We start from the raw sequence: 10,944 nt of genomic DNA, 5'->3' as shown, positions 1-10,944 counted from the left end.
AATATGCCCGGAGCCGAGGCGCGATGAAGGAGAAGTCCAAGAATGCGGCCAAGACCAGGAGGGAGAAGGAAAATGGCGAGTTTTATGAGCTGGCCAAGCTGCTCCCGCTGCCCTCGGCCATCACCTCGCAGCTGGACAAGGCGTCCATCATCCGACTCACCACGAGCTACCTGAAGATGCGCGCCGTCTTTCCCGAAGGTGAGAGGCCCGCAGGTGGGCGGCCGGGAGCGCTGGGAGGCCCAAGCCGGAGCCAGAGCTCTCCCGGAGGGGCGGCTTGAGCCTTTCGGGCCGCTGCCGGAACATCTGGCGGAGGTCGCCGCGGAGAACTTCGGCTCCTCCTGGAGTTGAGGGGCCAGGGGCCTGGTGCCCAGACGATCAGACCATCCTCTGGGCCAAGGCTGGAGAGGGACGAACCAGAAATCGTTGCATGAGTGTGCGAGTCCAGCCTGGCCTTTCCTTTCCTCTTTCCTTTCTTCATTTCTTTAACTCCCCTTTTATTCTTTCCTTCTTACATCTCTTTGCATGAAGGAGAAGGGCAGTGTTCCTCGGCGGGAACTGAAGGGTGCTTGCTGGTCGCAGCTGGGAGAGGCTGGAGTACACACTGGGAGGCTCGGGCCCTGCAGGCCGAGCTCCCAGCAGAGCACCTGGGGAGCCTGGGCCTCAGACTGGGGCCTCCCGGTTGTCTGCTCTCTGCTCAGCTTTCTCGGGGCTGGGATTCCAGAGATCAGGGTGGGAAGAGACCCAGGTCAGGGTGGGAGAGACTCGGCTCAAGGAGGTGAAGCCAGATGAGGCAGGAGAGGCAGAGGGAGGCGGTTCGTTTGGAAGTGGCAGGCGGGCCTGAGCAGAGTCACCTTTTCTAGATTGGAATTACAAGCCTGGGAGGGGCAGATGCCCTGGTGGTCAAGGGTCACCAGGACCCTCCGAGGTCCTGGCAGTCTCTCCGTGATCAGAAATGGTGGCCGACTGGGCACGGCACTCCCTGCCCCGACCCGGCCTGTGGGTGCCTCGCGGGCACCTCTGGGCTGCAAGAGGCCTGATCACCGCAGCGGTCCTTTTGGCGTCCCTGGGACTCTGAACCGATGCCTTTCCGGTGTCTCTGCACCCAGTCACAGGGGCTGCGGCCTGGCAGGAGGGATTAGGACCCTTCTCTGAGACGCTCTGCTCTGGGCCTGAGGGGCACAACCCCACGGAGACCTGCAGGCCACGGAGTCCCAAGAGCTGCGCCGGGACTAGGGAGATGCCTTCGGCCACAGGGCAGAGGGAAGGGTCGCCGCAGCGTCATGACAGGTGTCCCTGCAGCAAAGAGCACCTCCGTTAAGGCGGTTCCAAGCCGGGCGATCGACCTGAAGTCCGTAAACCCGACCTTTGTATGGTGGGCGCCCCTGAACCTGGTGTTTGGCATCATCTCTGGGTCTTAAGCCGACTTTCACACCGCCTCCCAGATGGAGTGTGGAGGGCCTGTCCTCCCGCTCCGCAGCGGGCAGCTTGGAGCCCAGCACCGCGCAGGACGCAGAGCCCAGAGGACTGGAAGCAGTGGCCTGTCCCCGCCGGTGCCCTGCGCCTTCCAGCTGCGCCGTGCAGCCGGCTGTAGCGTTTCCCCCGCGAGCAGGAGCCCGTGACCTGACCGCCAGAGCCCCGAGTTCTTAGAAGGGAAAGTTCTTTTCCTTTCCCACCCCCCATCTGGTGCCCCCAACTCGACTGGACTCCTCCCGTTGGGAGCTGCGGTGGCGGGAGGGTGGTAGTGACTTATCTTGTCGACCTTCCACCGAAGTAGAGATGATTCCTCTCCTGCTGAAGTGTCAGTGAAAGTTAGGGGAGAATTAGGTTTTGTAAAAGCTGAGTCTCTTTCCAACCCAGGGAGGAGGGATGGCAACTGGTTTGCCATAGTGAGCCGGTCAGTAATCGGCACGCTACAAAGCAGGTGCGGAGTCCAGATGGGACGGAAGCCTCCTTTCCCGTCCCAAGGTTAAATGATTTTTAAGCAAGTCAGAACTGAGTTAGAAGTCTGGAGAAAGGGGCTAACTTGCAGGCCATTCGTTGTTTGGCGATTTCCAGGAAAGCAGCTTACAAATTGGGAACTGGTGGGTGGACTGCTGCTGCAAGTACTTCAGCTGAGGCTGCAGGTTCCAGCTCTGGGAAGCGAGTCTCCAGGCCTTGAGGCCCAGAATTTCTTGGCCCTGAGGCTCAGCGAGATAAAGAACCCACCTGCCAATGCAGGAGACTGGGGTTTGATCCCTTAGGTTGGGAAGATCCCCTGGAGGAGAGCATGGAAACCCACTCCAGCATTCTTGCCGGGGAAAATCCTATGGACAGAGGAGCCTGGCGGGCTGCAGTCCATAGGGTCACAGAAGAGTCGGACAGGACTGTGATGACTGGCTGCAGGGGCGGGCGGGCTGCGGTCTGCAGCCTGAGCACCGGCCCGGTGTTTCGCTCCTAGCGATCTGTCCGTCTCCTGTGGGGGCGACCATCCAGATTGGAACTCCAGGAGGGGTCGGGGATTGCAGTTTGGTCCTAGAGTTTGATAAATAGTCCTGGACCTATGGGGTCCCAGTTCATCCAAAATGGGGAGCAGAAGGTGGTCTACCCCAGTGCTCCAGCGGTGCTGATGCCGGGGGTCCTGGTGAGCTGCAGCCTGGGGGACTCCTCCCTGGGCTCAGGGACCTGGGCCCTGCTGCTCTGGTGGCGACACTACCCCCCATTCCAACCCCAAGTGAGTCTGGGACTGGAGAGGTCCCCGGGGCAGAGAAAAGGATGAGTTTAGAAAGACCTCAATTGTGCAAAATGAGTAGTTCCCTTCTCTGGTAGCTCAGAAGGGCTGGGAGTTCGGAAGTAGCACCCGAAATCAATTTAACCTGTTCGGGAGGGACCACCGGGAGGTGGTACGGGGTTGGGGTGGAGGCTGGTGGAACCGCGAGGGGTCTCTTGAGGCGGGCTTCAGTGAGGTTTCAGGACCACCCCAGTCCTGCGACGCGGTGAGAGCTCCAGGATCTGCTCCAGGTCTCAGGGCAAAAGGAAAGATAAGGAAACACCCTCGCCGTTGGGTGGCCCAGGAGCCGGCGGGACCCCTGGGTGAAGAAGAATCTAGAGGCCACATTAGGACCAAGGGAGTTAACACATGAATAGTACAGGCTGAAGAAACCACGGGGATCCTCAGACTAACGCTTTGCATTTGAGGAAATTGAGGCCAGAGCGGGGCGGGCCGTTCCCCAGGTCCCCTCTCACCTGGCGAGGACCAGGCAGGCAGTGCCGCCGCGGGCAGGGAGGCCAGTGCTGGAGAGGCCGCCGGGCCTCACCTCTGTTCATCCTGAGACCGCCGGGTGGAAGGAGAGGAGGAGGAGACACCCCAGCGTGGGGACAGGGAGAGGCGACTGGAGCCAGGTGGACACTCCGGGCGGAGGCCAGTCTTCAAGCTGGACGGCGCTGGCAGCCCAGACAGCCAGTCCAAGGCTCGGCACTGGCAGGCTGGCCCGCTGGGCCTTGGTCTTCTTGTCTGTAAAATGGGCCCATTAGCAGCTCCATGGCTGCGCAAGGTTCCTGGGATGGGGTGTGAGGAGGCAGGCCAGAGCAGGTGGATATCGACCTCCTCCAGTCTGCGTCCTTCCCGTGAGCTCGCTGCTTTCCCCCTGCCCCGGCCAGGTGCAGCTTGAATGCTGCCGGCCCCACTGGGCAGACTTCTGGGACCCACCATCTGGAGTTGGAAGACGAGCTGTTTTCGGGGTCCCCACCAGTTCTTCCCCTTTAACTTCGAGCTGAGAAGTCGAGAGGTAGATGGGCAGTCAAGAGTGCAAGGGAGCCAGGCCAGCTTTGTCAGGGACTCAGAATCGAAAGCTTAGTGGGTTAACGTGGGTGGGAAGGCCGGGTGTTCCCAGGGCGCAGGGTCTACCTGACCTCTTGGCACTGTGGCCTTCCCTTCAGGGGAAGGGAGGCGGCTTTGGAAACCCAGAAAGCGCCTAGGGTGGGCCATCGCTGCGTGTGACCACGCCAGGCAGGACGTAGCGCAAAATTATTCCGCCATCTGATGATCTGTGCTGGGCCTGGGGAGGCTGGGGTCGGAGCTGGGAGAGCTCAGGGTGGCCAGTCACTGGGGTTAGGCCCCCTTCCTAGGAGTCGGGGTTCCCAGAGGGTGGCCTCCTTCTAGACACTTGTCCAGAAAGCTCTTGCGGAAGAGACTGGCTTCACGTCCCCAGCTGAGGAGCAGGAGCAGAGAGAGGAAATAGGCTGGTTATGGGGAGAGAACAAAGCCCCTCCTTTCTACCACCCGCCCCCCCCCCAAGACCCCAGACAGGTGTGGGCATGCAAGAGAGGCAGGGACCACAACACACGTGACAACCTTTTACTCCAGAGAAGCGAGCTTGTCACACACACAGTTACGTGGGGTTGGAGGCCTGCGTAATTCCAGTGGCCGGATTTGTCTGGGTTTGGGTTCAGGCAGAACCTTTCCCGCCCGCCCCGCCCCAACACACCTGAGTGCCAGGAGGAGGGCTGGGGTGGGGGCCGCCCTAGAAACAGTCGCTGGGGATGGAAATGCTTTGATTTAGAGTAAGGAGATTTAGAGTAAGTAAGGAGAAATGCGCCCTAAACCGACTTGGGGTCACAGATCCAAGGCCTTTCTCTACTGCAGCCCGAAATAATGTAGGCTGTTTTTTTTTTTTTTAAGTAGACATATTTTTTTAGACGAAAGTGGGTTTTTACAATCCTCTCTCTCGATCTCTACTTGGAAGTCTGCCAGGCTGTGCGCCAGGTCTGGGGGAGGACGCTCACAGAGGCAGAGCAGGAGACTCCGGCGGGCAGCCGTGATGGGAACTCCAGAGCTGCGGGGCCCTGGTGGTTGGGGGCGCTCAGATTCACCTCTGGGGGGTTGACCAGCGCTCTAGACCGGCTGGGAGTGCTTGGGGGCGCACACCCGGAAGCCTGGCGGGGCACTTGCTGGCCATGAGGCCTCACCCCCATCCTTCAAGGTGAAAGCGTCAGACAACAAGGTCCAAGGTCGCTGGTCGCTTCCAGTTGCCTATAGTCTGAACGTGGTACCACACTGACTCTTGGCCAAGTAGGACAGGCTGGAACCTCCCCCCCTTCCCCTGCCCCTACCCAGAGCCAGGCTCCCTTGGGACGCGTCTACCAATCACTCCCCTCAATACCCATTCTCCGGGCTGTGCAGCTGTTGGTTTGGAAGAGAGTTCTAGGGCCAGGATTTTCAGGGAGCCCAGTGATAACGAACCACTCCAAGGCTGGCAAAGGACTGAATTACCCCCATTTTCCGTACCCAAGCTTGCACTGGGGGAACTGTGAGAATCACCGTCAGTCCAGGAAGTTCTTATCCAAGTCTAGACCCATTCATTGGTCACTGGATACAGTGGGTTCAGCTCCTGGGTCCAGAGGAGCAAACCCAACTGCCTCCTTTGGGTCTCCACGTGTGTGTTGCTTCATCTGAGAGGGTGAGACCCGATCTCACAGCAAGGGAACCCCTCCAGTCTCCCGCCTCACTGAAGAACAGACTTATTTATGTGATCTGATGTTTATGGCCTGTGACCTGCACCCAGGCACAGCCGGTGCTCTTTCAAAAGCTGTATATTGACCGACTACCTAGGTAGCATCTGCAGCGGGCTTCCCAAGTGGCTCAGATGGTGTAAAAAAAAAAAAAAAAATCTGCCTGCAATGCAGAAGACCCGGGTTCGACCCCTGGATCGGGAAGATCCCGGGAGAAGGAAATAGCAACCCACTTTAGTATTCTTGCCTGGGAAATCCCATGGACAGAGAAGCCTGGCGGGCTGCAGTCCATGGGGTCACAAAGAGTCACAGAAGACTGAGCGACTAATGACTAACACTGGCAGGCTGGGCCTGGCAGGGTTGAAACCAAATAGCCCGCTGAGTGCGTGTACAAGGTCACCCACAAACCCTTGGAGGCAGGGGGAGAAAGGGGATACCTGTCTCCCTTTCCCTGTGACCTCGTGGCTGACCCCCGCAAATGGCCTAGCCATCTAGATTCCCAGCATCAGACACTGCACCCCGCTGCTGACACATGTAGGTCATGCAGGACCCCAGACCCTGGCTGGAAACCACAGGCCAGGTTGGGAACCCCATTTGCTCCATCCAGTCATTGGTATGGTGCAGGAGTTTCCCAGAATCAGGCAATACAGACCCGTCAACGACATAATCCTGGAGGAGCTCAACCCAGCCTTTTCTTACACTCTTCCCTCATTTTTCTAACAAATGAAGCTTTTTGTCAGGCCCAAATAAGGACCGTGTATCCAGCACCTCACTTTTTCAGGAGTATATATGGCTTTATGGTAACAAGATGGTTTTTTTTTTTTTTTTTGGTTACAAACCTTACCTTCTTTAGTCTCTGCATCCAGCCCAAAGTAGATTTTTATGGGCCCAGGGAAAAGGCCTTGCGCACAGAGGTTTCTAATGGAAGAGCTGGCAGCCCCATCACCCTGTGAGGGGGCCTGGGGGCAGGGAAGTTCGAGGAGAGCCTCCCACCACCCACCCCCGTCACGCCAGGTCCAAATCTCCGCTGGCAGAGCGGAGGCGTGGAGAAACCGTCATGTCAGATCTTTATAATAAGAGGACAGGCCCTCTTGATGTATCCCGCTATTTGAATTACACAGAAAGCTGGCCTGTGTAGCCCAGTGCACTTTGGTGTGTGAGGCTGGAAGGCTTTGGGGAGACCCGGAGAGTCTGGTGTCGGGGAGAGGTCATTCCCAAAGATGCCAATTTCCCCAGGTCTCTAAGACCCAGGCCTTAGGAGGAGTGAGGGCCACGGGCTATGCCCACTGTCCAGAGAAAGCCAGGCAAAGGTGGCCTGGCCCGGACCAGGGGACGGGACCAGGAGTAGGCTGAAGGACCGTTAACCAGCTGCGTTTGTCCACTGACGGACATCAGAATTCCTGGACCCTTATTACACTTTTTCTTCATTCACGCCCCCGAGGACTTTAAATGTTGGTTCTTTCCATTCTGGTTAAGTGGAGTAAATGCCAACACCAGCCGGCTCTCAGGTGCTGGGGAGGAAGGACCTTCCGATGGCCCTGTACCGTGGTCATCCTTGGGGGTGCGGGTGAACGGTGGTTTCCTGAGGTTAAAGAGACACCTCCGTTCCATTCTGAGGTGGGGTCTGGGGAGTGGGGTGGGAGTTGTGATGGTATTTGGGAAATCAGGCTATGTGGAAATTAGCCAATTCCTTATGGGGAGACCAGGATAAACCTCTAGGGAGACATAAAGGCCACCCCTTTCTTAGTTGCTTAGTAGAATTGGCCGGTAGAGGGGTCTCCAAGGTCTCTGGGGGGCCCTGGGCCTGGAGGTGCTCTGGGCCCTGTGGCTCCCTGGCACGGGGGTGGTGGGGGATGCATTTTCTGCCTGCCTGCGGGGATTGAAAATTCCAGAAGCCGTGGTGCTCCAGTAGCCCCGCAGGGAGAGTGGGGAGACCCAGGTGCCTGCACGCCACTCGGGGGGACTGTCCTGGGAGCGGTCCTCGGATTCGCTCTGGCCCCGGGTCGGGCCCCACACTCCCAGGAGCTTCGGCCAGGGGGCCGGTCTGCCCTAGAGGAGGGGGATGCCAACTGGGAGGCAAGACTCTCAGCTCACCCTGTACGTAGGGTTGCAGCCCGGATGGGAGGGAGCAGGGTGCTAAGACAGCAGCGACCTGCCTTTGCCACGTCGCACCGGCCTCGGTGCTCGCTGGAGGGTTTCGGGCCAGGCTGCTGACAGGAAGGACTCCAGAGTGCGGGCTGGGGGTCCCTCTGAGCTGGTGTTTAGCACTGCAATCTCACCGGGCATTCCTGCTTCCTGCAGAGAAAGCCTGGGCGCCCCTGGGGTCTCAGCGGCTGAGCTGAGGGCACTTGAGAGGGATATTCTGCTGAGCAGGGCTACCTTTGCCCTGGTGCACTTTCTGCAACACCAGTGGCCTTCCTGGAGGTGGTGGGGAGCCACCAGAGGCTTTGGGGGACGGTTAAGAAGCAGAGGGGCTGCAAGACCCCGATTGTGTGATAACAAACACTTCCCAGTTACCATCTAGTATATACACTGCTCTCCCAGCCCACGGTCCATCCCCCTGCCTGCTGTTGCTAAGTTAGGAGTTCACCTTGGGGAAACCCCCAGGGAACCCCTTTCCAGGTTGGGGCTCCTGAATTGGAAGAAGGTCGGTGCTTCTGGGGTGCATGAGGAGGGTGCTGAAAAGTCAGGGAGTTGGGAGGATTCCAGGAGGTTGAAAAAGGTTTTTTAAAAAAAGCCAGAAAAGCTGCCTCTAAGATGGCCAGGACTCTTAAGTTTGGGCCGCTCTGTCTTTGAGAAAATACATAGGTGCCAGCTTCGCAGGGTAGGGAGAGAGGAGGTACCTTTGGGGGGAATGTTACTGGTCTAATCCGTATTCCCGTTTGGATACGAGGATGGCCGATTTCAAAGCAGATTAGATTACCTTGTGGCATGTCAAATGAAACGGCAATTTCAGAGCGGTGAGCCCGTGGGCGACCCAGAGGAGCTACCTACGGGGCCAGGCGGCCTTCGACCTGGAGGCCTCCATGGGAATTTCTCCTCTGCCTTTTTTTTTTTATTTTGCCAAGGAAGGCCAAGGAAGGGGTGATGCGGGTGGGCCGTGGGGGCGGAGGTCGCTGGCTGGGTGCTGCCGTTTACCGGTTTGCTTTGGTTCCCGTCCAGGTTTAGGAGACGCGTGGGGACAGCCCAGCCGCGCGGGGCCCCTGGACACTGTCGCCAAGGAGCTGGGATCACACTTGCTGCAGGTAGTGGGGTTGCCACGCAAGGGGCGGGGGAGGAGAAGCGCTGTGCCACCCAAGGCCCTGGCCTGTGCCCCCCAAGGCCCTGGCCTGTGCCCCATGGGGCCTCCCTTCCGACCTGCCACGCCAGTCTTCAGGGGAGGCCCCTTCTCACGGAGCCTCTGGAGGGTCCATTGACCAACCCCCAGGCTGCAAAGGTGAACAGCGATCAGACTTCGGGCCAACAGACTCCCCACAACTCCTCTTCTTGGGGGGGCAGTGCTGGGGCCCCATGTGGATTCTGCACAACCAGTACAACCTCGGTCAGCCCCCCACGAACCCCACACCTAGCCTCCTTTCAACTCCTGCCCCCAGGACTCTCTAGCCCTTGAGACCTAGGGGAAGGGCGAAGTCCTCTCCAATCTGACTTTCCTCAGCACACTGTTTCGGAGCGCTTGCTCTGTGCCTGACACCGTGCCAGGTGCTGGAGCCAGAGAAGGAAGGCCCAAGGACACTCCAAGCCAGAGAGAGGGAGCAATCAAGTGCTTGATGCTTGGGTGTGTGTTTGGAGAAGTTGCAGTTGAGACAGCATCCATAACTGAATCTCAGCAGTTGAGGTGGACGGCGGGTTCAGTGCCGGCCAGATTCTATTCTAAATCTACTATATCATCTCTTCGCTTAGAAGTGTGTTCTATTTTTAGCTGCATTTTTTTCAGAGGAAGAAGTCGAGGCACAGAAAGGTTAAGCCGCACGCCTGAGGTCACAGCACGCGGGGCGGAGCCTTGGTCCACCGGAGTGGTCCAGCTCTTACCTGGGGGCAGCACGGGACATGGTGTGCGCTCCTGGCTCACCGAGGAAGCCCTGGCTTGGTCTGTGGTCCGCCGCTTAGCGCCCCCAGCCCGCAGCCATTCAGCCCGGTGCTGTTAAACCGCCCTGACCTCGGGTTCCCCCCCCGCGGTGTCTGGGGCCGGGGCAGAGTGAACGGGCGCACGACCGGCCACTTCCAAGTACGGGGCTGGCGCTAGGTGGGGACAGCAAGTCCCGGTGTCTCGGAGTCTTTCAAATGCCCTTTACAGAGCCTCATCAACGACCCGATTCATTCCCCCCTCCCTTCATTTGTCTCTGCCACCGAAAAATGCCTACCGAGAGTTATTTTGCATTTCCTCTATTTTGTGTTTTCTTTTAAAAAAAAAAAAAGTTGGCTTCGAAACTCGGGGACTTGGGTCCGCGCTACGAAAAAGCAGATCTGTTCAAAACTCTTTTGCCCCCAGATGCCCGAGTGTGATTTTTTTTTTTTTTTTTTTTTTTTTTTTTTTTTTTTTTTTACTGCACGCGCTGGGGAAGAGAAGCTCCGGGGATGTTTGAAACCCGAGGCTTTTCCAGCAGAGCGAGCGGTGCGCTAGCCGGCCCGGGAATGGCGCTGTTGGAGCCCTTCCCGCGCCCCGCGCGCTGCCCCCAAGCTCACGTCCAGCGCCGCGCGCGGTATTTTGCATGCCTGATGCGCCTTCATATTACAAGTGACACTAATATCACGGACAACTCAGTGCCAAGGAGCGCCACTGAAAACCTGGAGGCAAAGTCAACGCCCCCAAGTCTCTCCACTGTACGTTTATTTAATTCCGGAGTGTCTGTGGATGGGCGGCTTTGCAGTTAATATACATGCAAGCGCATTAGGTCATTTGCAGCTCTGAAGGCAGAACCAACATTTTCCATTAAGAGTATTATTTTTTAAGCTACTACTGGCAACGTTCAGAATTTAATTATGATACAGCTTTTTCTCTTTTCCTCATACAGCCGCTATTATTTCATTTCATGTATTTCTTTCATGATTTTGGAGTTAAGCTTGCAAAATGGGCCAACATGGTGATAACTTTAGAAATCGCTAGTTCATATGTTTGAAAAGGAGTTTAGTTGGTAAAATATTTCGTAGCTGAATTAGAAACATGAAAGTCGGGCTCCTGATCAAGGTGTTGATTTCAACCTCAACACAAGAAAAGTTCATGATGGCAGAGAAGTTTTTGCAGCAAAACTGTATTTGAGACAGCAGAATGGAAGGATATCTTTCAAGTTTCACTTCTACATTCTTTTTTAGGCACCCCCCCTCCAAAGAGGGGGTGGATTTAGAAAAACCAAAGGTAATCTGGTTTCAATTACATGCTGTAAAAATAGAATTTGTGGCCAGAAATTAATTTGGAATATTTTTTATGGGGGCGACGTTGTGGGTTGTATGGGTCTTTCA

The 10,944-nt window shown here is 57.1% G+C and overlaps 1 protein-coding gene across 3 annotated transcripts in view; it reads left to right on the top strand.

The window, feature by feature from the left end:
* Positions 1-14: 14 nt before the first annotated feature.
* Positions 15-10,944, top strand: part of SIM2 (SIM bHLH transcription factor 2) — a 49,549-nt gene continuing 38,619 nt past the window's right edge. For 2 of the 3 annotated variants that reach the window (XM_043875481.1, XM_043875480.1), the window contains exons 1-2: positions 15-198; positions 8,650-8,732. In XM_043875481.1, the coding sequence (XP_043731416.1) occupies positions 24-198; positions 8,650-8,732 (258 nt within the window). In that variant the 5' untranslated portion in view covers positions 15-23. The remainder of the gene's footprint in view (positions 199-8,649; positions 8,733-10,944) is intronic. The other variant, XM_043875483.1, reaches the window with a different exon arrangement.

This window comes from Cervus elaphus, chromosome 19 (genome assembly GCF_910594005.1).
Source record: "Cervus elaphus chromosome 19, mCerEla1.1, whole genome shotgun sequence".
Lineage (NCBI taxonomy): Eukaryota > Metazoa > Chordata > Mammalia > Artiodactyla > Cervidae > Cervus > Cervus elaphus.
The sequence above is the reverse complement of the archived record's forward strand: the minus strand, read 5'-3'. Positions and strand labels throughout refer to the sequence as shown.